This window comes from Centroberyx gerrardi, chromosome 5 (assembly GCF_048128805.1).
Source record: "Centroberyx gerrardi isolate f3 chromosome 5, fCenGer3.hap1.cur.20231027, whole genome shotgun sequence".
Classification (NCBI taxonomy): domain Eukaryota; kingdom Metazoa; phylum Chordata; class Actinopteri; order Beryciformes; family Berycidae; genus Centroberyx; species Centroberyx gerrardi.
In genome coordinates this window covers 14,443,057-14,470,254 of record NC_136001.1, presented here as the reverse complement: position 1 = coordinate 14,470,254, position 27,198 = coordinate 14,443,057, and the positions used below count along the sequence as shown (strand labels likewise).

Sequence of the window (27,198 nt, the reverse complement as noted above, 5' to 3'; positions counted from 1 at the left end):
CTGGAAATATTTTTGTTGTTAGTTATGATTTGGCATAGAATTGGGTTTATAGGTGGGGTGAAAACAACAGTAGAGAGAGGAAAGCCTATAATCAGAACAGTCATTTTCATACATTTTTATTGTGCCAACTGAAGTGACATATATGCCTTATAGTAAAAAAACAAAACAAAAAAAAAACATTAAACTAACATTTTGTAATAGTAATAGTATTAGTTGGAGTTTTTTCCTTATAGCATGCCTAGGTGTGTCGGCAGGTCTCCGCTCCCATTAGAGGGTTTAAAGGGTCTGGACCCGAAACGCCTGCTGTCCATGGTGCTGAAACGTGACTGCAACGTGAATTGGCTCTGAATGTTTTCTCTTCTGCTTATTTCAATCTGCAAACGATTTTTAAAAAACAGTTTAGCGAAGGAACAGCTAATCAAGTCGATAATGCGGAGCCAGGCTACCTGGGATTGTGATGCAAATGTTAATGGACTCTGAGGTCTTCTGATTAGCCTGATGTGGGCTGGTTTCCCCCCCTGCCGTCCCCAGAGACACCGAGCGCCTTTTCACTTTCCCTTATTAATTGAGGAGTGTTATGTGTTATTTTCTGCCTCGCTTGGCTGGCAGACAGACACAGCAGCCAGCCAGTCATGGGTTAAATGACAGATAATATGAAACAGAATGAATTCTTCGGATATGGGACCTCAGCTGTGGAATGGTTGTTTGGCCTTTTTTTTATTCTATGGTATTGCCCGTGTATTTTAGTTAATACATACATAAATAAAAGCAACCAGCCACTTGACGCCGTGCTTTACAGTGAATTTAGAAACCCAGAGAGGGTTTTTTGTGTCTTCCGCTGCTAATAACGCCTCTTAGCTTCTGAAATGTAAAATCACTGTAAATCGCGGCCTGTCGTGGCTTATCTACCCCTTTAAACTATCGGTTGTCGCTGCGGAATGCTAGGCTCCTTCAAGCCTTCTGCATCACCCCCCCCCCCCCGCCCCCCCCCCCCCCCCACACACACACACACACACACACACACACGCACACACACACACACACACACACACACACACACACACACACACACACACAACACACACACACCTTCCCTTGACAATGTGAATAGTCTCTCTCTCTTGTTCTCTTAGCTCAGTCTGCATCGTGCGTCAAGTGATTCATATAGCATCCCTTTCATCTCCTCTCTCTCTCTCTCTCTCTCTCTCTCTCTCTCTCTCTCTCTCTCTCTCTCTCACACACACACACACACACACACACACACACACACATCTAGTCTAACTGAAAACATCTAGAATGGATGGGGTAATGACACAATGACAGGCATGCTGCCTATTGTACTCAAGGATGTAGTGGAGGGTATAAACCCACCAAAGCCCAGTTTGTAGTCTAATATAAATCTTGATGACGTAATTTTTTGTATCAAATACAGAATCAAACTGATTTTATGTGACGATCTGGCTTTTTAAGGAAAGAACGAATAAAATAATACCCACTTTTCTGAAACTATAATTGTTTTTTGTTCATACTGGCGGTGGGTTGCGTTATGATTGAGGTTGCCCACCTATTTATTTGCCCCGGCATCGCTGAGATTATTTTAGCTGCTTCCCGGAATGTTTTTTGCCAGGAGAAAATATCCCGCATTATCGCGATAATTAGTCATTTTTGTGTGATTCGAGGAAAAGAGGGGAGGGGGGGCATGAAGCCGCAGAACCTTGTGCCAGCTCACCCAAGTGTGTAATGTGAAAAAGGAGAGCCGGGGGTGAAATAGCGAGGAGGGAGGGTAGGGCAAGTGTGTGTGTGTATGTGCGTGTGTGTGTTGGGGGTAGGGAGAGAGATGGGGGGGGGGGGGGGGGGGGGGGGGGGGGTAATTCACTGGAGGGAATGAATTTGAGGAGACAGCGAGACCACAATGGCGTTTTTTATTTGGCCGTATATGGTGAAAAAACACACTGTCACTGGTGGGTATCGGTTCTGCCTTTGTTGGCTGGAGATGCGGGCCAAACACAAAGCGGTGCAAACTGGGACGGAGAGATAAGAGCTTGATTGGCTATATATCTGTATCGATAGAGATGACAGTGGTGGTGAGGATCCTCCTGGGACGTGGCACCTGACCCTGCGCTGGCTCTCATGATAGGTGATAAACTGTGGCAATGAGGAGGAAAATCACTTTCCCCTCCCTTTGCAGATGAAGGAGGGATAAACCTACGAGCTCCCAGACTGTCGGGGATGATTTGGCGTTTTTGACCAGACAAAATGTAGCCTACAAAATCAGGGGCTGGATTGGCAGCATTAAGATGGACTGGAAATTTCGCTGACAATATTGTCATTTTAGTGAATTAAATGATAAAATTGCATATTAGGGTGTGATGTTGGCTCCTCATTTCCAGTGAGAAATGTGGGCTTTGAGCCTTTGGAATGATTGTTTTTGTTTTTTTCTTGCGTGCATGTGTGTGTGTGTGTGTGTGTGTGTGTGTAGGCTATCAGTTCATCATGGCCTTTTTGTAAAAGTTATTGTAGCCTAAATCTTGGCCTACACATTTAATGGATAGGCCTACAATTAAAGAAAATATCGGGTATTATTATTATTATTATTGTTATTATGTTTTCATTGTTTGCTTATCTGTACAGCAGGTCGGAAATCGGCCTCCACTACAGACCTTGTACCCTCCTCGCTCGCTGCTCTTTTCATCTCGCAGCCTCTCAGTCAGACGGTCCTGAGCGGATCAGAGCAGGCTGCAGCCCGCTGATAACAGCCTGTCATTAACCCTTTCACTCAGGCTGGGAAAAGCAGCCATTTTCGTTCCCACAACGAAAAAAACCCAACAACGACGCACACAGCAGGAGTGCGTTGGTGTGAGCAGTTTATTAGCGTAGTATTTTATAATTCAAACGCTGCAGATTACTAGATTTAATGGAGATTCCTGAGACCAGGCTGATACCAGGCCTGCTCCCCTCAGTGAAATCATTCAACCGCGGTGCAAATTGATTTCATTCTGGATATATGCTTAAAATCACCTCATTCAACGAAACAAACAAAAAAAAAGATTATAGACCTACTAGGCAACAAATTGTGAATGTTTTCCGGCTCTCTCAATGTCTGCAGTGAAGTTATGATCGTTGTCCATTTGCGAATGATACCCAATTTCAATCGGGACCTAAATTAATTGTCTAATTAAGGAGTTACGGATTATGGTGTCCCTATAAACACAGAAAGGCTGATCCAGGGATGTAGTGGGGGTAAACCCACCTCGTTAGGCTGACAGAAATCTTTATGTCATAAATTCATAGTATTCATCACAGTGATGTAATGTGTAGGCTACCCAGTGAAGATAGGGTCTTTTAAGCAAAAAGCATAACTATAATTGTTTTTATATTGGTAGTTGTTTGCCTTATAATGATCACTGATTGGAGATCACTTACCCACCTTTTTATTTACCACTGCATCACTGGGCTTATCAGGTTACAGCCTATTGAAGTAGTCAGGTTCACAGAACAAAGCTTTTCAAGCTACAGATGAATAGGCCATATTTTTGAATAGGCCATATATTTTCTGAGTCAAAAGCAAATAGAGTAAATGTATTAATAAATAGAGCAATAGGCCTAGCTACAGTACATGGTAGACCAGGCTATTTAAGTGTGGCAAAGCTAGGCCACGGCATTGTATCATGGTGATGAACTCTTTACTGCAGCCTGAGGAAACACTGAAAATGGCGGACACAAAGTACTAGTGACAAGACAATGTCAACAAACAGTTTACAGTACTTTGGGGCTAGGTTACTATGTTAAAAGCCAGTTCACTACACCTCACTGAAAAAGAAAAAAGAAAAAAAACTTTCATTGTCATTAGGAGTGCTTATTATTTTGAAATTGTTTTGATAGGCCTATTCAATGTAACAATGTTGGTAAACAAATGTAAAAGAAAAAAACAGAAGGAATATAAGAACTATATAAATTTACTCAAATCCATGATGCAGATTATCCTTCAGCCAGGCTCGTAGTTTTTTTATTTGAGAGTTCTTTTCAAGCAGGAATACCTATTTATTTTTGGTCTATAACTCACATGGTTGATTCATTTTCATAGTCATTGTGAAAATAGAAGCTGAAGCATTATCAAAGTATTCCAAAGAATAAACAATAAAAAGCATATAGCCTATAAAAAAAAACATTCTCAATCCAGATCAGTCAAGATGCAAGCCTTATATTTTCATGTCCATATGTTAAAATGTATTTTCTTTGAACCTTTTTCTTCTGAAACTATATGCTAGATTTTTTTTTCATTCAAGATGTCTAGTCTCATATCCATTTAACAAGAAACTATAGCCTAGACTGTTACCACCCGCTGCACAGACACAATCAAAGGCAGTGAATGGACATCATGAATGAAAACTTGAGCCTAAAATGAAAGCCGCTGAAATAGAAATAGGTCAGACTTGATGTTTCACCTCGTAAAAAAGGAAGCAAAATTACATATATTAATATCATCAACGCTGTCTCAAGTTCCACCTTACCATCATTTAGCAAGACAAAACGCACGAAAATATTTTTCCTCATCATCAATACACCCAACACGCTTTTTAAACCCGATCCATATAATTCCAATAGACACAACTTGGGTACTACTTTGGTGCTCCACGTCCTCTTGTCGCTAAAAAGAAACACATGGCGCAACATTGTTTCTAAAAAATGACAAAATTGTAGTCTTTTATGTTATATAACCTGATCCAAAGAGTTGGTGGGGTTTTCTTCAAATTCCAACCCCCTTTTATACACGTAAAGTTATGCAAGACTTGAGGCCCCCGGAATGTCATTGGATGTTAGGACGAAGTATTATAGATTATGGGATGGGGAGGGGGCGGTGGGGGTACTGCAAGCACCTCCCCTAGAAATGCAGCAAATCTCTCCCGTTTTCTCCTGGTGGGGCACTGGGGGGGCTGGAGACGTGCTTTGCATTGGCAGGCTGATGAGGACACGTGTCTCCTCCCTGCCTCCCCCCCGGGCTCCACGGTACCGCATTGGCATCAGTAAAGGCACCTGAAAACCAACAACCAACTCTTGGAAACGCTGCCCGACACCTTATAACCTAAAAGAAAACGATATTATAGGCCCTCTAGAAACCTGCGGCTCGCCATTTTTTTTGCGTAAAGCTTTTGCGCGCACCGCTTTAAGCTGCCCCAAATATTGAATACCGGGCGTGTTCGTCGAGCATCAGAGTGCATTGCCAAGATGCAGAGACGGAGCAGCGACGTCTGAAGGTGACATGAACCTGGGGATAATCAAGAGCAGCAGGCGTACCTTCAATAAGAAGTGGAGATAGCAACTGAAAACCATCGGTGGCTTTGAAAACCAGCGCGTTTTTCCCGTGGCTTTATCGAATGCAAAGAACCAAGAGTTGCAGTCCAAAGTAGCCTCTAATTTGATTGACTGAGGAAACAAAAACTAATTTTGCTGCAGACAGTTGAGTGTTGAGAGAGGAGCGAAAAAATGGCGACGTTAATCAGAAGCAAGCTTTCTAATAAACTGTCAAATGCAGCCACATCCGTCTCCAACAAATCCCAGGCGAAGGTGAGCGGGATGTTCGCCAGGATGGGCTTCCAGGCCGCCACCGACGAGGAGGCTCTGGGCTTCGCCGCCTGCGATGACCTGGACTACGACCACAGGCAGGGGATGCAGATGGACATTATGACATCCGACGAGATGGGAGGAGAGGGGAGCGGACAGATCGGTGGCGGGGACGGAGGAGTGCTGGAGGGGGACAGCCACTACCAGAGAGACGGCACCGGTCCGCCGCCCTCAGCCTCAAAGGACGGAGGTCTGACAGACGAATTGTCTGAAGTCAGACCAAAAATCACCGCTTGGGAGGCGGGCTGGAACGTCACGAATGCAATCCAGGTAAAGACGCACTTTACAGACCGGATTAACGATAGTTCCGACACTCGGTTCTGATTGGCTGAGTCGCGTTCGAAGCCGTTGTAAAACACTAGATTACGCACACCTGTGACCACATAGAAGTTCATCTAATTATTAATGCGACAACCAAAAATCACCACTCAGTACCAGTGGGTTGTGTGTCCTGTAGCAGCCACTTTGTAAAGCTACTGTTCAAGGAAAAATAACATTTAACATTTTATTGATTTAAAAAAGAACTTAGGGTTATTGGAAGTGTCCCCCAGTGCATTCTCTGTGTGGTGATGCATGCACCGTGAGTCCCTTAAAACTGCTCATCACCCCGCATGGCAGCGAATATATGGATGAATCTATAAGAGAAACTGTTGCCATTCTATAGCCTAGCTGTTTTGGGTTTATTTTTCCACAATATGTTACTTGGCCATAGCTGTATTGTATTTTGTTGCATTATATTATTTACAGGATAAAGACACCAAACTTCAGTGAAGGAAAAACGGTGTAAAAATGAAAATAATGTCTGAGAGGCATCGATTTTACGCACGGAGTTATCATGGAAGAATAAAATCTATTACTTATCATATTCTACAAAAAATATTCCTTTGCTAATTGCATTTGCACAGACAGAAATGGAAAAGAGAAAACATATAAGCAAATTTGCCAAGTATTGTTTTTATAGTACACGAACCATCCCATTACGCACAATGTTCCACGTGTGCGCGCAGCTATTTTGCCCCAAATCCAACTTATTGGATGTGAAAGGAGAGGGGCCATCGTTTAAGTGTTAGGATTTACTCGACAGAGTATGTGTATGTGACAAAAATCCCTTCATGCCTTATTAAGGCCGTGGTCACGGCAGTCACAGTGACGTCAGACTGTGTCTCCTCCGTCTCGTGATGACGTCAGAGGCGGGGTGGATGCGCTCAAAGCAAAGTGGAAAACCCACAACATGAAAACTGGGCTGACATTCACTACAGATAGCTTTCAGGCTGATAAACCCAATAATAAAATATACTAGAGTGTTAATTGTAAAAACAACAACAAAAAAACAAATATTGTAGTGGTAAATAGAAAGTTGATTGAATTGTGACCTCCAGCCCGTGATCATCATCAAACAACATAACCACAAATCAAAAATAAATTATGTTTTCAGAAAAGCATGAATGATTAATAGTTTGATACCACTTACTATGGTGTAGGCCTATATTATGAATATATGTCAAAGATGTTTCATTCATTCAATGGAGGGCCTCATAGAAGCTTCACCCATATAATCATGCCCAATGTGTGTTTGTATTTACAGGGGATGTTCGTGCTTGGGTTGCCCTACGCCATTCTGCACGGGGGATACCTCGGACTATTTCTCATTATTTTCGCCGCCGTGGTGTGTTGTTACACGGGGAAAATCCTAATTTCCTGCCTGTACGAGGAGGATGAAGACGGGCAGCTTGTGCGTGTGAGGGACTCATATGTGGACATTGCCAACGCGTGCTGCGCGCCCAGATTCCCAGCTTTGGGTGGCCATATCGTGAATGTAGCCCAAATCATAGAGCTAGTGATGACTTGTATTCTGTATGTCGTTGTCAGTGGTAATCTCATGTACAATAGCTTCCCCAACATGCCAATTTCACAGAAATCTTGGGCCATCATCGCCACCGCCGCTCTTCTCCCCTGCGCCTTCCTCAAGAACCTGAAAGCCGTCTCCAAGTTCAGCTTGCTGTGCACAATGGCCCACTTCGTCATCAACGTGCTGGTGATAGCTTACTGTCTCTCCAGAGCAAGAGATTGGGCCTGGGACAAGGTCAAGTTTTACATCGATGTCAAGAAGTTCCCCATCTCTATTGGTATTATCGTGTTCAGCTACACCTCTCAGATTTTCCTGCCGTCTCTGGAGGGGAACATGCAGAAACCCAGCGAGTTCCACTGCATGATGAATTGGACTCATATCGCTGCCTGCATCCTCAAGGGCCTCTTCGCCCTGGTGGCCTATTTGACCTGGGCTGACGCCACCAAGGAGGTCATCACTGACAACCTGCCCTCAACCATCCGAGCTGTCGTCAATCTTTTCTTAGTGGCCAAAGCCTTGCTGTCATATCCGTTGCCATTTTTTGCTGCCGTCGAAGTTTTAGAGAAATCGTTTTTCCAGGACGGAGCACGCGCATACTTTCCAGATTGCTACGGAGGCGATGGACGCCTGAAATCTTGGGGCCTCACTCTCCGATGTAGCCTTGTTGTGTTCACCTTGCTCATGGCGATCTATGTGCCACATTTCGCCCTTCTCATGGGTCTCACTGGCAGCCTGACAGGCGCAGGGTTGTGCTTTCTGCTTCCCAGTCTCTTCCACCTCAAGCTTTTATGGAGAAAGCTGCTATGGCACCAGGTTTTCTTTGATGTCGCCATCTTTGTAATAGGGGGTATATGCAGCATATCTGGTTTCATTCACTCAATGGAGGGGCTCATAGAAGCTTACAAGTATAACATACACGATTAGATGCAAGCCATTGCTGGAACTAGATATTAACTGCAAATCCCCATTTAGTGAAAAACACGACTTCCCAGCAAGCGCAGCCCCCCTGCTTAATTCATGCGTAAAAAGCGCGCACAGAACACACGCAAACATTTGCGCGCTCATACAGTCTTGCATCAATTCACAAACACACACACACACACACACACACACACACACACACACACACACACACACACACCCACACACACCGAGAAATAGAGCCGGTGTTAGTGAAGGAAACTAGTGCATCCACAACACACTATATGGACAATTATACATGTTGTATAAATATGCGAACAAAGTACATTTACATATTTTCCAGTGGAGTGAAGGTTTACAATATTGACCTTAAACAAAATTGCAAAAAGGGCAATTTGTCTTTTCATCGCTCTTGTGGTGCTTCCCCACATGAGAATTCACTTCATTTAACGTTCAAAGTTTGTGATGGGCGACGATTCGACGACATAATGTGATTTAATGATGAGTAAGATAAGTTTCTAAAAAATAAATGCCACTTTCTTCTTCTAGGTGATTTGCAGTGTCATAATGGGCAGTGAATGTGGTGTTAAACACAGAAAAGCCTGTGGACAAACAAGATGGCAAATAACACAATGGCAATAACCAGCATTAAAAACACAGTCATGGTGTTCCAACACACTTATGAATGCATATAGAAATATTAATAAGAATAGCAAAGTTTCGTTAGAAATGAGGAAATCGGACCTTCCCTGAGCAGGTTAAACTACTGGAAATGCATACAGTGAAAATATCAGATAGTACACAGCAGCTATACAAACTATGCATTGAATGTATGATATTCAGACACATAAAATATAATGAAACTGGGAAGTGGAAATAAAACTCCTCCAAATCTTGACAGTGACAATGTCAGTGAATTATTGAATTAGGTTTTCAAATGTGGGATTTACACATTTGAAATTCAATTTATTGAACTTTTAAATGGGAAATAATAGTAAATGCACCTGACCTAAAAATACACATTCTGGCGTAATCTTTAACCCTACAAACTGGGCCAAATTTAGGCTACTCAGACAGAGGGGGATCCCAAATTGAAATCCTACACACTCAATTTGGCTATCTCCGAAATGCTTTTCATTGTGCATTTGAAATTCCGAGATTAATTTGAAAGATTCCTGTCTCGAAATTCGGGTGTCTGAATCTAAAAGAGATCATTAAAGAAGAAAATGTGCATAAAGACATTTTTCATTCTGTGCAATCCAATGGGTCCTGTGGAAATGTTATAAAACCGTATGTGTAGTGTGTTATTGTGGTTTCAAAAAGATGGAATGTATATCTCAAAGTCGTTATCATATATCGTGAAAATGAATATTAAAGAATAAAGAAATAAGTGAAATTATATTGTAAAAATGTGTGTGGTTTTATGTAATGAAAACGAAAACGGTGAGAACCATGTATTTTTTCTCTATAATAAAATACCAAAAAAGATGGAGAAAATAGTCCCACTTATATTTATTTATTTTTTAAACCCAAATCGGCCACATTGTAAAAGGTAGAGAGAGAGAGAGAGAGAGAGAGAGAGAGAGAGAGAGAGAGAGAGAGACGTTTCGATTCTCATAGGCCTACAATGCTACATGCCACTCGAAATCCTATTTAAAATGTAGGCTATATTGGCAAAAATTCTTGGATTATATTTTTGACTGTAGAAAAAATTCAAAGCATTCATGTCGGGCCTTGCATTTCTGCATGTTCAAATCACGAGCCTTTTTCCAGATTTTCCGCTGCAGGCTGGCATCTTCTGGCCTACCTGTTCAGCAACTGTGTTGATTATCTGGGCAGAAAACATCTGGACGAACTCTTTTATTTCTGGCTGGTCTAATCTCCATCTGTCTGAAGCACCAAGCATCAAGCTACCTGGTGCATATACGAATGCACGGATTTACCTTATAGCCGTACACACAATCATAAGCTATTATTATCAAGGGGCAATTTCATTAAAGGTCATGCAGCAGAGGTGCAAGAAGCTAGAGAAAAAAAAGCTTAACTATTTCTATTCTGTTTACCGCATGAACAGATGCACAGGTGGAGGCCTCGATCTTGGACAAATGTCACTTTTGGAACAGCCGCATCCACGCGGAACAATATGGGAATGAACCTATAACAGTCTAAACTACAGAATATTATCTTTGAAATAATATTTCCAGATTCTTACAGATATATCACATCTTTAAGGGAAATTAAGCAATCACCTGTCCGGAAATCAATGTCAATTCCTCAACACGGGCAGACGATTAGATTTTCGTACAAACACTTGGGAACATCCCAACTTTGCAAAAGAAAAAGAAAAAAACACGTCTTTCTATAGATACTTGCAAATTATTTATTAAATCATCGTATTCTTTCATTTACAAACCAACCGCAGACTAAAAAGAAGAAACCAACACGGCACAAGCAGAATTTCCTTCCATATAAACTCAACCTAGACAGGGGATTTTACTGGACATTTTCATGCCTATGGCGCCACCTAGCGGACAGAGCAGCTCCCACCAGCCAGAGAAAATATGCACCAAGTTCCCCACACCTTTCCACTGATGAAATTCCAAACATTTCATGACTTTTTCCAAAACTTTTCTCTCTTTAATCATTTTTCATAACTTCTCCAGGCCTGGGAAATACAATTTTAAACTTCCATTACTTTCCCCAGGAGTGTGGGAACCCGTAACTACTACCAAACAATAAAATCACTGAAATATTTTGATTGATTTATTTCTGAACAATACTTTTTTTTTTAAACTATCATTTTTATTACCTTTCAACTCAGTATTAATTACCAGGTACACAGTTGTCTTTTTTCCTATATTTTTCCATTTAAAACGTTTTTTTAAAATGATGATCCTTTATGTAGCCTAATTTATCGAACATAAGACTTTTTATTGTGCTACTGATTATTTCGGTTATTTCGCGCTGGGCTGGTAGGACCACGTTTATCTATTTGAACAATACCATGTAGGCTAGGCTACATAAATTAAATGTCATTACACACGTTTTTGTAATAGACCTACACATAGCTCTCACTTGCATAATTTAATCGGGTCAATGCAGGGTTATCAAACTACACACGCAAAATGGGGCAATATTTTCCTGGTTCCACGTTTTTCATAACCTGATATGAGCGGTTGAATTTGAGTTATGTGATTTTAAAATTGGTTCTTTCCTTGCAATCTCGAAAAAGCTCTACTAAGGCAGAGGACTGACATGAAAACAGGTGAAACAAATAACTTAACCATTTTTTTATTGCAGTAGTAATGCATTTAGCAAGACAGTCTAGCTGTATAATAGTGAGAATAGAACCAATAATGCCAAAAATGGCTCACAGTTTCTCCCTCTGAAAGTGTAAATGTGGTGGTCCAGCGCCCTCTACTGGCCACACACACCACTGGAATACCTTGGGTGTTGCTGAGCGCAACTGACACTACAAAACTTATCTAAACCAAAGCAATCTGGTCATCAGCACAGTCTTGTTTACCAAGTATGTGAGACATAGTTACTGTGAGTTTGAAATGCCAAAACCCTGTTGTTACAATAATTTTCAATGACACAAAAGGACAATGTTTAATCCGATGACACTCCATTAACATTTTTAGGACAACATTTATTTCAAGTAGTGAGATTTCAATAAAGGGCAATAAAATTCTCAATTACAAAGCAAAAACAGTAAAATATTTACAGACACAAGAATGCCATTAGGATGACACAAACATTCAAAAAGGCTGAAAGATACAATGGCTCAAGATGCCTGCAGAGGAAAACATCCATATGAAGGATAAATGAAGTAATCCACAGTGAAAGTAGTGGTACAAGCCAATTTAGATAAACCGGCTGCACACTGGCGAGCGTGTTTCGCGCCTGTGAACAGCCTGCGTTCTGCACTGGCCAGTCAATCTGACCGGTAAACTCCACCTCAAAACACCCGGGGTCATGAAAAAACATGTACAGCCATCAGCCAGCGGATGGAGAGGGACAAATGGGCTCACTGGCTGGGCTCTGTGCTGGCTGACAGGGTGGTGGGCTTCTTGGTGGAGTGCTCGGCCACCCAGGGGTGGCACAGGACTCCCTCGATGGGCAACCTGTGCATGGGGTTGTGCTTCAGCAACCTGCCAATCAAGTCTCTGGCACCGGCACTGACATTGGCCGCAGCGGGGTAACTAAACTCCACCTGCAGGGACAACAAAAAGATTTTTAGACAAATGACACTTGGGCAGACCAAACAAATGACAATTATGAGCCAAACTCTAGTGATTACAGACTAAACTGAAACTTCCAGAGATGTGAATGGGACAATACAAAACGCATAAAAAAGTAGATCTGGAAAATGTATTCGTTCAAGTCACAAGGAAACTGCATTTTGATGGCGCATTGCTCCTGTAATTCAATGCATTTCTGGTTGAAACAGAATGTTGCGGCAAGACATAACGCAAGGAGGGGCTTTCAAAAGTGGGCGAGTTGGATCATAAACATGGAAAGAAAGGCAGTGAAGCCCTTTGTGTAGTTTGTGAAGAAATCCACTGTGAAATGGTTTGCACAAAATCTTCTGTCACAAGTTGCAGATTGTTCAAAATGAATAGATTCCAGGCAACGGGAATCAGCAACCACATGGAAAAGGAAATGCAGCTTTCGGGGGACGAATACCCAAAAATGCACCACTGTACCATGTTGCCACTCATGTCATTTTTGAAAGTTGTGAAGTTGCAGATTTTACAAGATGTGCAAAAATCAGTATGCTTTATCGGTGTGAATTTTGAATGAAATGGCCACTAAAAATATGCCACTTTCAAGCAATTTCAAGTAATTTCTAACAGATTATTAAGGGATTTTGGTAAAAAGAAAAAAAAGATACCAGAATGGCATTTCTTGTTAAATAGGTATATGTTATGATAGAGAATTAGCAAATAAGGAGAAAGCCATTTTTCATTTAATTATGACTTTAATTTATTTTAAAAAAAAAGTATTGCTTGATTTGGCATTTATCAACGGATCCAGATTATACAGCCCTATAAAATAAATCCCCATTGTTCAGGTGTCCCACCTTCCCTCCCTTACCCTTGATATCTTGCGGTAGGTGTCCTCATGACTTTTTGTTTCAAAGGGGGGGCAGCCCACCAGGAACTCGTAGCAAAGGACCCCCAGACTCCACAGGTCCACTTTCTCGTCATGAGTTCTTCCCTCAATCATCTCTGGAGGCAGGTAGTCCAGAGTTCCACACAGGGTGGACCTCCTGAACAACCCAAGAGAAAAAGACAACGCAAGACAGTCTTCAGTAGTGTTGACCACTGGGATGTGCGGCTGTGGCGGGGCAACAAAAACCCATTAACTTCAGGGGACAGAATAAAATTCCGGACATGCACACATTAACCATGGAAGACAAACAACCAGCAACAATTACAAATACAAGACCAAAACTATATTTCTCCCCCAACGTTAGGATACTACATTTTTACACGCATACCTGGAGGAGGGTGTGTGGACAGACCAGCCAAAATCAGCAATCTTCAGTTCCCCGTTGGCTCCCAGTAGTAGGTTCTCCGGTTTGATGTCCCTGTGGATCACCTTCTTGGAGTGGCAGTAGTTGAGGGCATCTGCCAGCTCCATGATGTACTATGGGGTAAACAGAAAAAAAATGAGAGCATGGTACATAAAAAAAAATTGTAGTTTAGGGATGTGATAAGGCTAACAGACAAAAGTAATGAATGGGGAGGGGGGCAGGAAATGGAAATCTACACTGGAAATGGAACAGTAGTGAGGTGTCAAGCAACTTATTGTTGTCAGGTAGAAACCTGGCATCTCCAAAATGTCACACTTTCGAGGAACTAAGAAAAACAGCCCTGTTTTTAGGTTGATAACAATGCATTTTTGCCATTTTTCAAGTTGTCTTGAAAAGGTTTCATAAGCCCAAGTGGTTTGAGAATTTTCTCAACTCATAGGGAACATGTAATAAACACATGAAAATCACCACAAATTGGGACGACAAGGTTTTCACACGGCAACAGCGATACTACAAAACTCCATGGTATAAACACACACACATATCACTCATGGCTTACTGTCACTGTCTGTAAGAACATAACTATATGCCCGTACGCTGGTGATGTCAACTCATCATTCAAACAGCCAAGTACAAAATGGTATTCATTTAAACAGGCAAACTTACTGTGGCACTCCTCTCCTCATTAAAACTCCCACAACGTTGTAGCTCGCTGTAAAGCTCTCCCTTAGGTGCAAACTCCAGGATGAGGTACACACGAGATGTGTCGTGGAAGTAGCCATAGAGGCGCAGGATATTAGGGTGCCTGTGGGATACACCGATAGAGAAGATGATTCTGAGAAATATTTGGTGATACAACCAATACTTCAAGAGGTACGGGTTGGTGGCAGATTCAGAATTCAGGCATATTGTGTGTGTAAATAAGAATTTGTTCTGATGTGACCTGCCTGGTAAAATAAACATAAAAATAGAGTGTATAACTCTGACATTTCAGCTCGCCATAAATGGTTGGTGTCAAAAAAGGAAGACTCATTTTGCCATACTGACTGGATTTCAAGATCAGGATGAGTCTTTGCTGACTCAGATATGATGGAGTCTGCATAGACATTCGGCATAGATCATCTCAAAGTGTAACATGGGGTTAACCCACCAATTCAATTGAACGTCAGCTTGCAGTCAGTGTGGCATCAATGTGACGTTCTACCAGCTCCATAGAGCACGTTGTTTTGAAAGAGGAACAGAGGGGAAAGCTTCATCAACATTCATACCTTTGGTATTTTACATACACACATGTAAACAAAAGCTGAGCTGAAACAAACTACAATACAGCCACAAACAGCCAGCCACTTGTGTGGTAGGTTACAATTATCTGCTTTTTGAAGTAAGTTTGTCACTTTGAAAAACATATTGGTCATTATGGCCTATTTGCAATTCATTTTAAGATTTTTTGAGAGTCAAAACACCAGAAAACAACCAGTATAAATCTTGTTTCTCAGTTTACTATGTAAGGATGAACACGCACATTAGCAACCGAGAACTGAACCTTGGCAATTTTTGATCTTAGACACTTCCATCAAATGCAATGCAACATGGCTTTCATTGATTTCAGAGAAGCATTGCCACAATGGCTGATCGCAATGCCTGCCACCCGATGGCTCTAGTGGAGCTTGAGGGTAAGGAGTCAGTCTCCTATCACCAATCAAGCTGCAGACCAGTCTAGGCCGCAGACAGCATTTCAAACTTGGTTGATTTCCAAGATAACAATCTGAATCAGGGATGAATTTCTGTAGTGTGAGAGGGACATCTTGTGGTAACGAGCGCTCAGCAAGATTTGAGAATTGCAGGGCTCCGTCAGTGAACCCCATCACATACAACCTGTGAGGTATGTGATGCCCCTCGTCAAATGGGTGTTCCCTAGCTTGTTTGTGCAACTGTATGACAGACTAAAAATCTGCTAAAGTTTGTCATTTAGTGTGAAGTGATTTTCAAAGATTTTTAAAGTCATGTAGTCTTATGGTGACATAAAGAACCACATGCAAATCAAATCTGGCAACTACCTGAGGTGAGACTGGATCTCCACTTCTCTCCTCAGCTGGTGCTCCACCCCGGCCTTTTCCAGCTGCTTCTTGAAGAGCACCTTCAGGGCCAAGATGAACATGGTTTGACGCTCTCTGGCCAGGTAGACATTGCCAAATTTACCCTTTCCTAAGGGGCGACCAATGTCAAAGTTTTCCAGGCTCCACCGCTTCCTGTGTGAGCACAAGAGGACATAGAGTGGTTGAGAACATTTGAAATGTTTCACTAAATACGTTTTTTTTTTTTTATTTCCTCCCCATGCTAATCAGACTTACGATTTCAATGCAGAAGCATTTGTGGAGTCATTCCTGGCAGGCTTGCCTAACAGAAGGAAAAAAATGACTATATGTATTAGCAACCAAGGACACACATGAATGTCCAACCACAACAAGTTTGTAAACTCTTACTTTGTGGCTTCTCCTGCTTTGATGAGTCTGTTGCCGTTTTGGTCAGCTCCGGCTTCACCTTGGGCACACTTGTCTTCGGCTGGCTTTGCTGGGGTGTGGACTTGGGTTGTGCTGCATGATTTACATTCTGAGTAGCAGGGTTCACATTCTGATCGGCAGTATGTGTGGTCCTGATAACAGCGCAGACATGAGACACCGGCTTCTGATGGCTGGCAGGTCGCTGAATGCGCTGAGGTCCATTTGATACACCAAGGACCCGCTGCGACTGGGTTGGTGTGACTACAGGCTTTTGAGTGGCCTGCAACTGTGACACAGGAACCCGCTTTGGTCCACCACTGCTCAACTGTAATTAAAGAAAAAGCACCAAATACTGAATAAATTGAGCTACACATTTTTTGGAAACCGTTTTGCCTCCCTTCCATAACATGTTTTGACCCTCTCAAAGGCTCAACTGAGCTGAAACGTTTTTGTAATTTTATTATGTTTTTCACACTTAAAATAAAGGCAAAATGGTATACAGAGTAACTTGGACCACTTTTGGAATTGCTACCCATTGCAATGTTATGCAAGGGAGGAAAACAAGTCTCCAAAAATGTTTGTAGCAAAATTTAGTGGAACCTAATCTGAAGAGCACCAGTTCACCTTTTTTTGAGGCAGATTCCACACAAACTTCCAAACTAGTGAATAAACTGACTTGTGGAAGAGCTGTTGATTTGAGATTAATGTGCTGTTTGAAAGCTTCAGTGTCAGTACCTACATCATACACCAAGGACGACAAACAGAATAGCTTGTGCCCTCAGGGTATAGCAGTACTGATTACTGGTAGAAAGTACTTTTATTATGATTTGGCAGTCAGGATAATGCTTTGTGCTACCTTCATTTCAGGCCTTTGTGGCTTGACTTCCTTTGTCAACTTGACCCTGGCAGAATCCATACTCTGAGGAAAAAGAGCAAAAGCAAAAGTATTTAATATGAATCAGGCAAACCAGATAAAGAAACAGAAACAGAACTCACTACCTTTACTTTTTACAAGAAGAACCACCTTCTTTCAAAGACTGGAAAATTAAATTATGTTTAAGTTTAAAAAATAAAATAAAATCCATTGACAGAAAAATCTAGTTTGTTAAATTACTTTCTTGGCCCAAATTGCCTGACTGGCAAAATAAGCCTTCAATCACCACAAACGTATAGAGGGGGGGGGCACCATCAAGCAAGCTCTCCGCCATGTTTAATTTTTCCATTGAAGTTAAGAAATTGGACAAAACAATGCTAAAATGTGCTCCGTACTTTTATAAAGTGACGGAAGGATAGTAGTTTTCCATGTTTGAATCCCCATGAATTGGAATTAAATATCATCTTCGGGTGGTTAACGTACATGAAAAGAGATGGCGTTAAATTAGCAAGCTAGCTAGCTAGCATTAAGTCAACTAACGTACCTTGGTAGCTAGCTAGAGATGTTGGAAGCCATAACTACTAACACACAAGCACACACAAAACTACTGCCATTTATTAGCAAACACGACTTACTTACTTACTTATATACTTACATATATTATTGCACAATAACTGACAACAACCCCTCTACGGTCTCCGCTTGGAAAATAAGCTCAGATGACAAAGACGAATCCAACTCACAACGCTCACAAGTCGGTAACACAGCTTGTAGCCAAGTCGGCTAGTTAGCTAACAGGAGCTGGTGTTAGCTACCCGGCTAGATACATACATGTACCGTACCGCGAGGCCGTTTTTCTAACCAACCTCTCGCGTTATCGAACTTTTCAACAGTAGGTATTACACGTTGTCAAAAAGTACTAAATAAATCACTACGTCTTGAATTCAACACAAACAAGTTCGTTTCTGTACTCAGATGTACCACTTCCTACAGACGCTACTCGTTTAATTTCAAACGTCCCTCTTTTCAAACCTTTAACTACGCTGGAGGCCGTGATTGGCTGAGGGGATGCTCTTTACTCGTTCACCATTGGCTGATGCGAAATCCTGACTGGTATAGTCATGACGTCAGGAGAGAGCCTCCAAAACAGCAGATGGCAGCAGCAAGCTGACAGAGGTCTCTCTCGCTCTCTCTGACTGTTCTGTAACAATATTGCCCAAATCATTATTTCAGGGCACAGCAGACTGAACCAAACACTGCATATTATGGGAAAACACCAGGAAAATGTCATTATTGTCAAGAGGAGTAATCGGTGTTATTAGATGTCAGAAATATCAGAGAGAGAAAGGGAGCAGCCAATTACAGATTTAAGACAAGCTAGAACAAGGATTTGAGTTGACAGGAATGTTTAATTGTACAGATAGCAATGTGGGTTGTAGAATATTATTTATTTATTAAAAAAGAAACAAGATTATTGTATAGAGTTTAGGCTAGAATCCCATGGCATACAAGATTTGTGGAAGAGGAAAGTAATGCACCATTAATGTTGGATGCCGGCCACCGTAAAACACCACTAAGAAGAAAAAGAACAACAATATTGCCAAAGCAAATGTGCCCTGACAGTGCTCATCAAGAAAAATAAAAGAACAAACAAATACAATACAAACAAAAGCCTTAAATTTAGGTAATGTATTTTAAGACGTTTTAAGGACCCAAGGATATGTTGTTACCAGGCCTGAGCAATGCCTTTTTCAAGGATGACCGTCTTCATGATCCTTGATTGCCAACATGGCCATCTTGAATGTAACACTAATACTTATTTGACCCATTAATTACTTTCCAGTGTACCGGTGAAATGAAATACTTGAAACATGGCAGCAATGTAGGATGGTGATCAAACAGCTGCATCAGAGGTGTCCAGTCACATGAAAACAGAGGATGCTACCCCGACCAACAGAACTGAGTATTCACACATGCCATGGTATGAATCAGGTTAAAGTGTAGTCACTGGAAGAGTTTGACACGGCTGTTGCAAACTGCAAGTGAATGCCTGGATTGTGAGAGTTCAGGAAGTCCAATCCTTTGGCCGTCCCCGTGGTGGACAGGACCCCACTGCTCTGGTTGTACACCATGAAAATAACCTCACAATTACAAGCCTGGAGCTCCTGAACCTGAAAGAAACAAAATATAATAGACTCATCAGACTCTTGTGGACGCATCAAGTCCAAAGTTTCAACTGTGTTTGCCCTAGAAGATGCTGAATAAATAGATGAGCCCATAAAATAAAGGCTTTTTACAGTTTTTCAAATTAGAGTGCCTTGGACTTTTATTTCATTCCATTACATTCTCCAAACCTAAGAGCACCTTCTTTTGAATTTTTTTTGACACTTTGCACCATTTTTGTAGCACTCTGTTTTTCTTCTTTGAATATATATATATATATATATATATATATAACAAAAATATAAACGCAACACTTGTTTTTGCTCCCATTTTTCATGAGTTGAAATAAAAGATCTAAGACTTTTTCTATGCACACAAAAGGCTTATTTCTCTCAAATTTTGTTCACAAATTTGTTTAAATCCATGTTAGTGAGCACTTCTCCTTTGCCAAGATAATCCATCCACCTGACAGGTGTGGCATATCAAGATGCTGATTAAACAGCATGATTATTGCACAGGTGTGCCTTGGGCTGGTCACAATAAAAGGCCACTCTAAAATATGCAGTTTTTATCACACAACACAATGCCACAGATGTCGCAAGTTTTGAGGGAGCGTGCAATTTGCATGCTGACTGCAGAAATGTCCACCAGAGCTCATGTTGCAGCATGATAATGCACAGCCCCATGTTGCAAGGATCTGTACACAATTCCTGGAAGCTGAAAACATCCCAGTTCTTGCACGGCCTGCATACTCACCAGACATGTCACCCATTGAGCATGTTTGGGATGCTCTGGATCGGCGTGTACGACAGCGTGTTCCAATTCCTGCCGATATCCAGCAACTTCGCACAGCCATTGAAGAGGAGTGGACCAACACTCCACAGCCCACAATCAACAACCTGATCAACTATGTGAAGGAGATGTGCCGCACTGCATGAGGCAAATGGTGGTCACACCAGATACTGACTGGTTTTCAAAAAATGCATATCTGTAGCCCTAGTCATGTGAGATCCATAGTTCAGTGCGTAATAAATGTCTTTTTTCAAGATAAAACATATTTTAAAAAGATATTTATAATATATTTAAAATAAAGCATATTTTAGAGTGGCCTTTTATTGTGACCAGCCCAAGGCACACCTGTGCAATAATCATGCTGTTTAATCAGCATCTTGATATGCCACACCTGTCAGGTGGATGGATTATCTTGGCAAAGGAGAAGTGCTCACTAACATGGATTTAAACAAATTTGTGAACAAAATTTGAGAGAAATAAGCCTTTTGTGTGCATAGAAAAAGTCTTAGATCTTTTATTTCAACTCATGAAAAATGGGAGCAAAACCAAAAGTGTTGCGTTTATATTTTTGTTCAGTGTATATATGTATATATATACACATAGGATGAAACCATTCAGTTATTTTACAAAGGTGCCACTCTCCCCTAGCCCACTCCACATGTTAAATTGTAAGAGAAACACAGGGTTACATCCATATTGCATCAGGTTTACCTAGCAAACCAATGTAGTTTTCTTTTGGCTACTATTGCGTCTTTTTAGTAAGACCCTTATGCATTCCCCCACCTTTTCCTCAACACTTTGTATTAGACGGGTGGCTGCTTCTTGGTGACTGTCTTTGTCTGGGTTCTTAAGAGGCAGATCTGTTGCGGCTGCGTCCATCTCCTCCTCAGATGATGCGTCCTGGTCCGGGTCTTTCTGTCCCTGCCTCGTCCAGTTAGAATCCAACTCTTCAGCGACATCTTGACTCATGTTCCCTTCAACATTATGCGTCATACCTGGGATAAAGATCGGAAGATTCACAATATTTCAGCAAAACCTCTTTTTTTCACACTACATGTGTCAAGTAAAATCCGCCCTCAGATACTCTTCCTCTTACTTACAATTTGTGATGTTAAACACATTCCAGGAGTTATTTTGTGTTGTAATTTACTTTTCTGGTGTAATTTACTTTCTCCTCAACCTGCCTCGTCTACTTCCACTTCAGTTAGTGATTTCCTACATTCCCCAGAATGCCCCTGAATTCCCCTGAATAGACCACAATGCCCCTTACTGAAAATGCAGCATGTTGCTGCATTTTCAGTAAGGGGCATTGTGGTCTATTCAGGCTACTGTCAATGGAGAAATATCTCCTCCTTTTCTGCGATGGATTTTTCCTTGTAGTTGAAAGTCGTTTACTGTTGGTGTTTGAGACAGCTGGAATATTTCCTGCTATCAAATTCCACTGTAACTGCCCTGGAAATATCTGACATGACGTCATGTCGTCTACGCTTGGCCAGTGATGTTGAAAAATACACCAGCAAACAATAAAATTGGCCCAGAAATACAAGGCACGTAGCTGTTTGTTTTTTTTAAAAACATTGTGTTTTAGGGTGGATATTTCCTTTAAGTCTCATATGCTAATGAGAAATACATTCTCCAAACAGACTTTTTTAATTGACAGAAGCTACTTTTAGAAATATTATAAAAAGTTTGCTAAGAGTTTTATATATTTAACTGCAATGTTATATTTTGCTCAGGTTGTTGTTACAGTGTCTTAACTTTCTCAAGAAGATTTTCAAGTATTAGAATTTAATAAATATTAATTCATAAACATGCAAATAATTCCAAAGTTCAAAGCTAATTAAATTCTGTCTCTTGAGGGACATCTGAAATAATATAAGGAATATATTTGTTTTTTGGCAGAGATATGCAAATATCGATCAAGATATACTAGCTGAAAGGGATAATACTAGGGGATAATGTTGTGAATTATACATTCTTCAGTTCACATTTGTTGTCTGATGCAATGCAATGGAGTGTGGTTTACATTAGCTGATTACCCAGACTATTACTGGACAAACAACACTACAGTGGGTAGTAGCACGCCCAGTGCCCAGTAGATATTAATTTCAAGAATAAATTAGAAAAGTAAAATAGAGTAAGCCATCATAAGTCTACTATACCTTTAGTAGAAATGCTTGCCTTAGTCGTGGAAGGACACAACTGCTTTCTCTGTGTCGGCCCCCCATCTTCCCTCCTCTTCTTTCTGTTCCTGTGGTATATCCAAAGCTTTACCATAGAACATAAAGAATAGCATACGGTGCAATTAATAGAACAATCCTCTTTTTTTTTTTTTAAATGGAAATTTGATGCCACATACATTTTGAAAAACAAAATCCAGGAAGCTGCACACTTGTTTGTGATCCTTCAGACAAATTAAGGGTGAAAAATAGCACTTGAGCCAATGAGCAAAGACTTCAACAGAGCACAAGAAGCAATTTGAGGTGTCAGAAGAGAGGAAACAGCAACTCATTTTCAGGAGCCCTATCCCACTATGAGAACATGAGATGTCCCTTTGATGAATCCAATCCATGCAGAAATAACAAACTCTTAATAATGTTTAATAAAAAAGGTGTAATGGTGGTGTTTCAGTGTCAGAATGGACAGACTGTGACTGAAAGCATCCAAGTCTGAACCCTCCAGTGTCACATCTCTCTTTCCTTTTTTATCTTCATTAATACATCTTAAAAAACAATGCAAAAGGGCAGACTTCTCTATGACTATAACAGTATGTATAACTCTATAAGAGCGTACTGTACCTTTACTCTCTCATCCACAAGGCCTGTTGCCACAGCTGCCTGCTGGACTTTCAATTTGTTCTCATTAGAGCTGCAATTCTGCATTCCCTGCGCCCACAGAGATTCAAGAATCCTGCAAATTTGTGAAAGCATATTATGGATTATGTACAAGTGTAAGGTGAGCAATTTCAACACTAGTCCTGCACTGATCAATTTCTCTGACCCACTGTGCAGTAACTGGAGTGAAGCTATAACTTTATACTAACTATATTTTTTTTCTACCATAAACCTACTTATCAAACTTTCTATTTGTATACCTTGTAATTTGTACATGTAGAGATTAAAACCAATGTCAGTATCAAGTGCTTTTGCTAGTGTTGCATGATTCTTCTACCAGCACTAACATCACTGAATCCGAGTAAATGTGTGGAACTTCTTCTATAACACAATAGCCCACAATGTCAGTCAAAGCGAAAAATGAAAAGCCTTCAGGCTCATTGATCCATTTCTCACTTCATATGCCTACGATGACATGATGGAATACAATTCTAACTTGCAACATCTTCTAAATCCTCTAGAACGTTTATTTTGAAAACCGGACGTTGTACCACGAAACGTCACAGTTAGCTCTAGCCAAGTTAGCTGCAGCTAGCATTGTGAGTTTTATTACCCTACACTCTCGTTATTGAGCAGTTTCAAGACTGCTCGGTTGCCTATTTATTAGACAGCCGACTGCTATACTTACTCTACCGTTTCACGACTGTACGAGTATTTTTTCGGCATTTTTGGTTCTGCTATGTCCCCATCGATTTACAGATTCAGCTGATAGGATGTGCAAATGTTTGTGTGTTGTATTATTCTTCTACTGCTTGTGTTCCGCCCGTTGAAATAAGAATAAGACTTCCGGTGCGATTTTTTCAGAATAAGAGCAATGGAGCAAAGCAAGGAAATGGAGCAAGGAAATCCCTGACCTGGGCCTTTCACTCCTGTTTTTAGTATGGGGGAGGAGGAGGAAGAGGAGGAAGTACTGCAAGTCAAGAAACATAAATAATACAGAATATGAAAAAAATATAATAAAACATATGTGCAATATATCTGTTTTTTAAAGTGAAATGAAAAAGCTGTACAGTTTGTGCAGGAATGTGCAAAATATTGACCAGAGAATGTGCAAAGGTTAACAGTATGGAGTATAGAGAATATACAACACTCAAATGTTGACTAAAAAAAACATATTTTTGCACAGAAAACAAATAATTAAGGAACAAAATGCAACTATACAATCTGTACAATGTTTTTCCATGATATGAATTCTTGTAATCATTTAGTTGAAGGTTCCCCTCTACATTTAAACAGAGATTTGGCATTTTTGGACTACATAGGCTACACAGATTAAACACTACACAGGTCACCTTTCATTGTATGTGCACAAGTTCTATGTCAAAACACTTCTGCAGTGTAGTACTGTACTGTATTATTACAGTATGGCTGACTTTGAGGGCCTGCCATGACTTTTCTTAAACAGCTTGGACCTAAATGTTAGTTTGTAGTGAAAGTACAGGTCTGCAGGAGTGTTTTGACATAGAACCTGCGCACATACAAATAAAGTTAAACTGTACCGTGTCCAATTTAGTCAGAAAATGTCAGAAAGTGTAATATATGCAGCGTTTATAGTTAAAAATGACACATAGAATTTTTTAAATTATTATTTTGACATCAAACATTAATATTGGTGCTCACTTATTGAATTTGAAGATTAAATACAAAGTAATTGGTTTAAAACAGTATGTATACGTTTAAAATCTCGCGCTTTTATTTTGAAGGCTAAACGCCCAAACCGGAAGTGTTATTTTCTGTTCCCTCCGGTCTGTTTTTCAGAATAAACGTGTAATTTCTATTTTGACAAAAAAACTTTTTGCACTAAATGAATGAATGAATAAATAAATACATACATAAATGAAATGCATCAAAGAGCAACTATACAATCTGTACAATGTTTCTCTTTGATAACGATTGTTGATTACATAGGCTACACAAATTAAACATTACACAGGTCACCTTTCATTGCTATTGCACAAGATGTGTCAAAACCATGGCCAAAACACTCCTACAGACCTGTCTGTGTCTATGTCGATTTGTTTGTAGTCCAATTTAATATGTGCTCTGTGTGTATTCTGCACAATCTAATACATGCAGCCTTTATAGTTAATATTACCGCATTTTTTATTATTATTGTGACATTGAATATTAACCTGGTTCCTCGCTTACTGGATTTGACGATTAAATACAAATGAATTGGTAAATCTCGCGCTTTTATTTTGAAGGGTAAACACCCAAGCCGGAAGTCAACATCCTGGGGCAGAACGCATATTGCTTGTGTTTCGCCAGAACAAACGTCCGGTCCGATTTTTTCAAAATAAAAGTGTAATTTCTACAAATCCATTCACTCAAATTTTGACTAAGAAAACGTATTTTTGCACACAAAAACATATACACCCAAGGGCGTAGAATTGGGTAGGGACGGTAGGGACGTGTCCCTACCAATATCAAGCGACTCTGAAATGTCCCTAGCAATTATTTTGATTGACAATAAACGTTGTTTTGTCCGTCAGTGTCTAGTCAATGTTAACAGATAGTGTTCTCTACTACGACTCCCGCTGCATTGGTGTAGTGCATTGGTGTCCCGTGTCGGCATAGCAACGGACGCTGTAACGAAACTTTAGTATAACAGCTGTTTTAGAATGTTATTGCGTCACCCAGATAAAAATTGGCGTGACACCGCCTCCCTAACCCCCCCAAAAAATCGCTGATTGGCTTTGCCATTTCTTGCTAACGTATGAAATGCTGTGGGCAAGAAGAGCCAAAGCTCCGCCTACCGGCGAGCATGCGAGTGAAGACTCCATCCTATTTTATATTAGTAACAGTTGTGTTTAGCCATTAAAGTTAGTTTATTTAAGTACCGTGTCGCGTGCGTCTGTGACGGGTGACGACCGTAAGTAGCCTACATGTCACAAGTGAGACTGAACAATGCTGCTGTTGCCACACTGGACAACACTGATGTAAAACAAATATGCCAACAGTTCATCTCTGTTAATGACAGGCGTAGGCATGTGTTTGGCTCCTTCAAATAGGAGCAAGGCAGTGGATTTGGATATAGTTTACAATATCTTATTATTATTAATATTATTATTTTAAATGTAAATACAGATCGTTGGTTTGAATAGGCAACAGTACTACAGTACCTGCCTTAAAACAAAATGTGCTCTTCAAAGTCCCATTCAGCTGGCAAATTTGAGTAAAGGATTCATTAATGTGCTACACCCCTGTGTCTGTGTGTCTGTTAATGAGTGTATTGGCTACCATAACTATCTAGATCAGTGGTTCTCAACGTGGGGTCCGGGGACCACCAGCGGTCCTTGAGGGGGTTCCAGGGGGTCCCCAGCAAATTGATGAATTGTTAAACTTCAGCATTATTTAATTTACAAATAGTTAACACAATTACAGAATGTAGAAGAATGACTGTTTTGATCATAGTTTCACTGTTATCTCTCTACCTACAATACAGACAGTCATGGGATTCTGGATCAAAATCATATCTAACAATAAAAGTATTCTCAGATTTGGGTCCGAGAGACAAAATCTCATCAAATGGGGGTCCATGGCTCTAATGTGGACTAAACTAGGGGTCCTCGATATGAAAAAGGTTGAGAATCACTGATCTAGATGATATGAAATGGCGGTCAGAAGTCTATCATAAATGCAAAACGCCTCAGCTTCCAGCGGGGGTTACATCCCCTCCGGACCTCCCCCACTTGTGTCCCTACCAATGTCAAAATCAAACCTACGCCCTTGTATACACCTATACAATATGTACAATGTTTTTCTGTAATAATAATAAAGTTCTCCACTACATTTAAACTGTATTTTTGCTCTACAATCAGCTTTCTTTTCGGAGGGAAACATTGCACACTTGTGGCATTGTCAATATTATCGAAAAGTTTGCGCTCTAGACTCGAGGCTTACCAAGGAGTGGGCCAGGTGCGAGAGGCCAGCGTGACAGTCCAATGTAAACAGAAAAAGCCCGCACACTGACAAAAACTATTGAGCCTCATTGGATGCAAAAATAGATGATTTATTTACATAGTGGAGAAAAAAAAGGT

The 27,198-nt window shown here is 40.7% G+C and overlaps 3 protein-coding genes across 4 annotated transcripts; 1 reads left to right on the top strand and 2 right to left on the bottom strand.

The window, feature by feature from the left end:
- Nucleotides 1–5,484: 5,484 nt before the first annotated feature.
- Nucleotides 5,485–8,395, top strand: slc32a1 (solute carrier family 32 member 1). The gene is made up of 2 exons (XM_071903943.1): nucleotides 5,485–5,892; nucleotides 7,208–8,395. The coding sequence occupies exons 1-2, from the start codon at nucleotides 5,485–5,487 to the stop codon at nucleotides 8,393–8,395; spliced, it is 1,596 nt and encodes a 531-aa protein (XP_071760044.1).
- A 3,535-nt stretch (nucleotides 8,396–11,930) lies between these two features.
- aurka (aurora kinase A) lies at nucleotides 11,931–18,272 on the bottom strand. The gene is made up of 9 exons (XM_071903896.2): nucleotides 17,965–18,272; nucleotides 17,292–17,354; nucleotides 16,418–16,760; nucleotides 16,286–16,331; nucleotides 15,992–16,183; nucleotides 14,601–14,739; nucleotides 13,899–14,047; nucleotides 13,493–13,667; nucleotides 11,931–12,608 (listed from the first exon to the last, which is right to left on the bottom strand). The coding sequence occupies exons 2-9, from the start codon at nucleotides 17,349–17,351 to the stop codon at nucleotides 12,423–12,425; spliced, it is 1,290 nt and encodes a 429-aa protein (XP_071759997.1). The 5' UTR covers nucleotides 17,352–17,354; nucleotides 17,965–18,272; the 3' UTR covers nucleotides 11,931–12,422.
- A 457-nt stretch (nucleotides 18,273–18,729) lies between these two features.
- Nucleotides 18,730–23,905, bottom strand: LOC139915349 (uncharacterized). Of its 2 annotated transcripts, none has more exons than XM_071903947.2 (5): nucleotides 23,787–23,905; nucleotides 23,063–23,174; nucleotides 22,427–22,532; nucleotides 21,048–21,259; nucleotides 18,730–19,480 (listed from the first exon to the last, which is right to left on the bottom strand). In XM_071903947.2, exons 1-5 carry the CDS (start codon nucleotides 23,822–23,824, stop codon nucleotides 19,298–19,300), a joined length of 651 nt encoding a protein of 216 aa, XP_071760048.1. In that variant the 5' UTR covers nucleotides 23,825–23,905; the 3' UTR covers nucleotides 18,730–19,297. The 2 variants fall into 2 exon arrangements, with proteins under 2 accessions (XP_071760048.1, XP_078139929.1); XM_078283803.1 differs by having other exon boundaries at nucleotides 23,792–23,899.
- Nucleotides 23,906–27,198: the final 3,293 nt, after the last annotated feature.

What these genes read in the sequence shown, in the direction of transcription:
- slc32a1 (XM_071903943.1), top strand. Translation starts at nt 5,485, where the DNA reads ATGGCGACGTTAATCAGAAGCAAGCTTTCTAATAAACTGTCAAATGCA. An exon ending in ACGTCACGAATGCAATCCAG is followed by an intron (nt 5,893 to 7,207) that starts GTAAAGACGCAC and finishes TTGTATTTACAG; the next exon opens with GGGATGTTCGTGCTTGGGTT.
- aurka (XM_071903896.2), bottom strand. Translation starts at nt 17,351, where the DNA reads ATGGATTCTGCCAGGGTCAAGTTGACAAAGGAAGTCAAGCCACAAAGG. An exon ending in ATGAGGAGAGGAGTGCCACA is followed by an intron (nt 14,048 to 14,600) that starts GTAAGTTTGCCT and finishes TTTACCCCATAG; the next exon opens with TACATCATGGAGCTGGCAGA. An exon ending in GTCCACACACCCTCCTCCAG is followed by an intron (nt 13,668 to 13,898) that starts GTATGCGTGTAA and finishes TGGGTTGTTCAG; the next exon opens with GAGGTCCACCCTGTGTGGAA.
- LOC139915349 (XM_071903947.2), bottom strand. Translation starts at nt 23,824, where the DNA reads ATGCCGAAAAAATACTCGTACAGTCGTGAAACGGTAGA. An exon ending in TACAGTCGTGAAACGGTAGA is followed by an intron (nt 23,175 to 23,786) that starts GTAAGTATAGCA and finishes ACAAATTTGCAG; the next exon opens with GATTCTTGAATCTCTGTGGG. An exon ending in TTGTGGATGAGAGAGTAAAG is followed by an intron (nt 22,533 to 23,062) that starts GTACAGTACGCT and finishes TCTATGGTAAAG; the next exon opens with CTTTGGATATACCACAGGAA.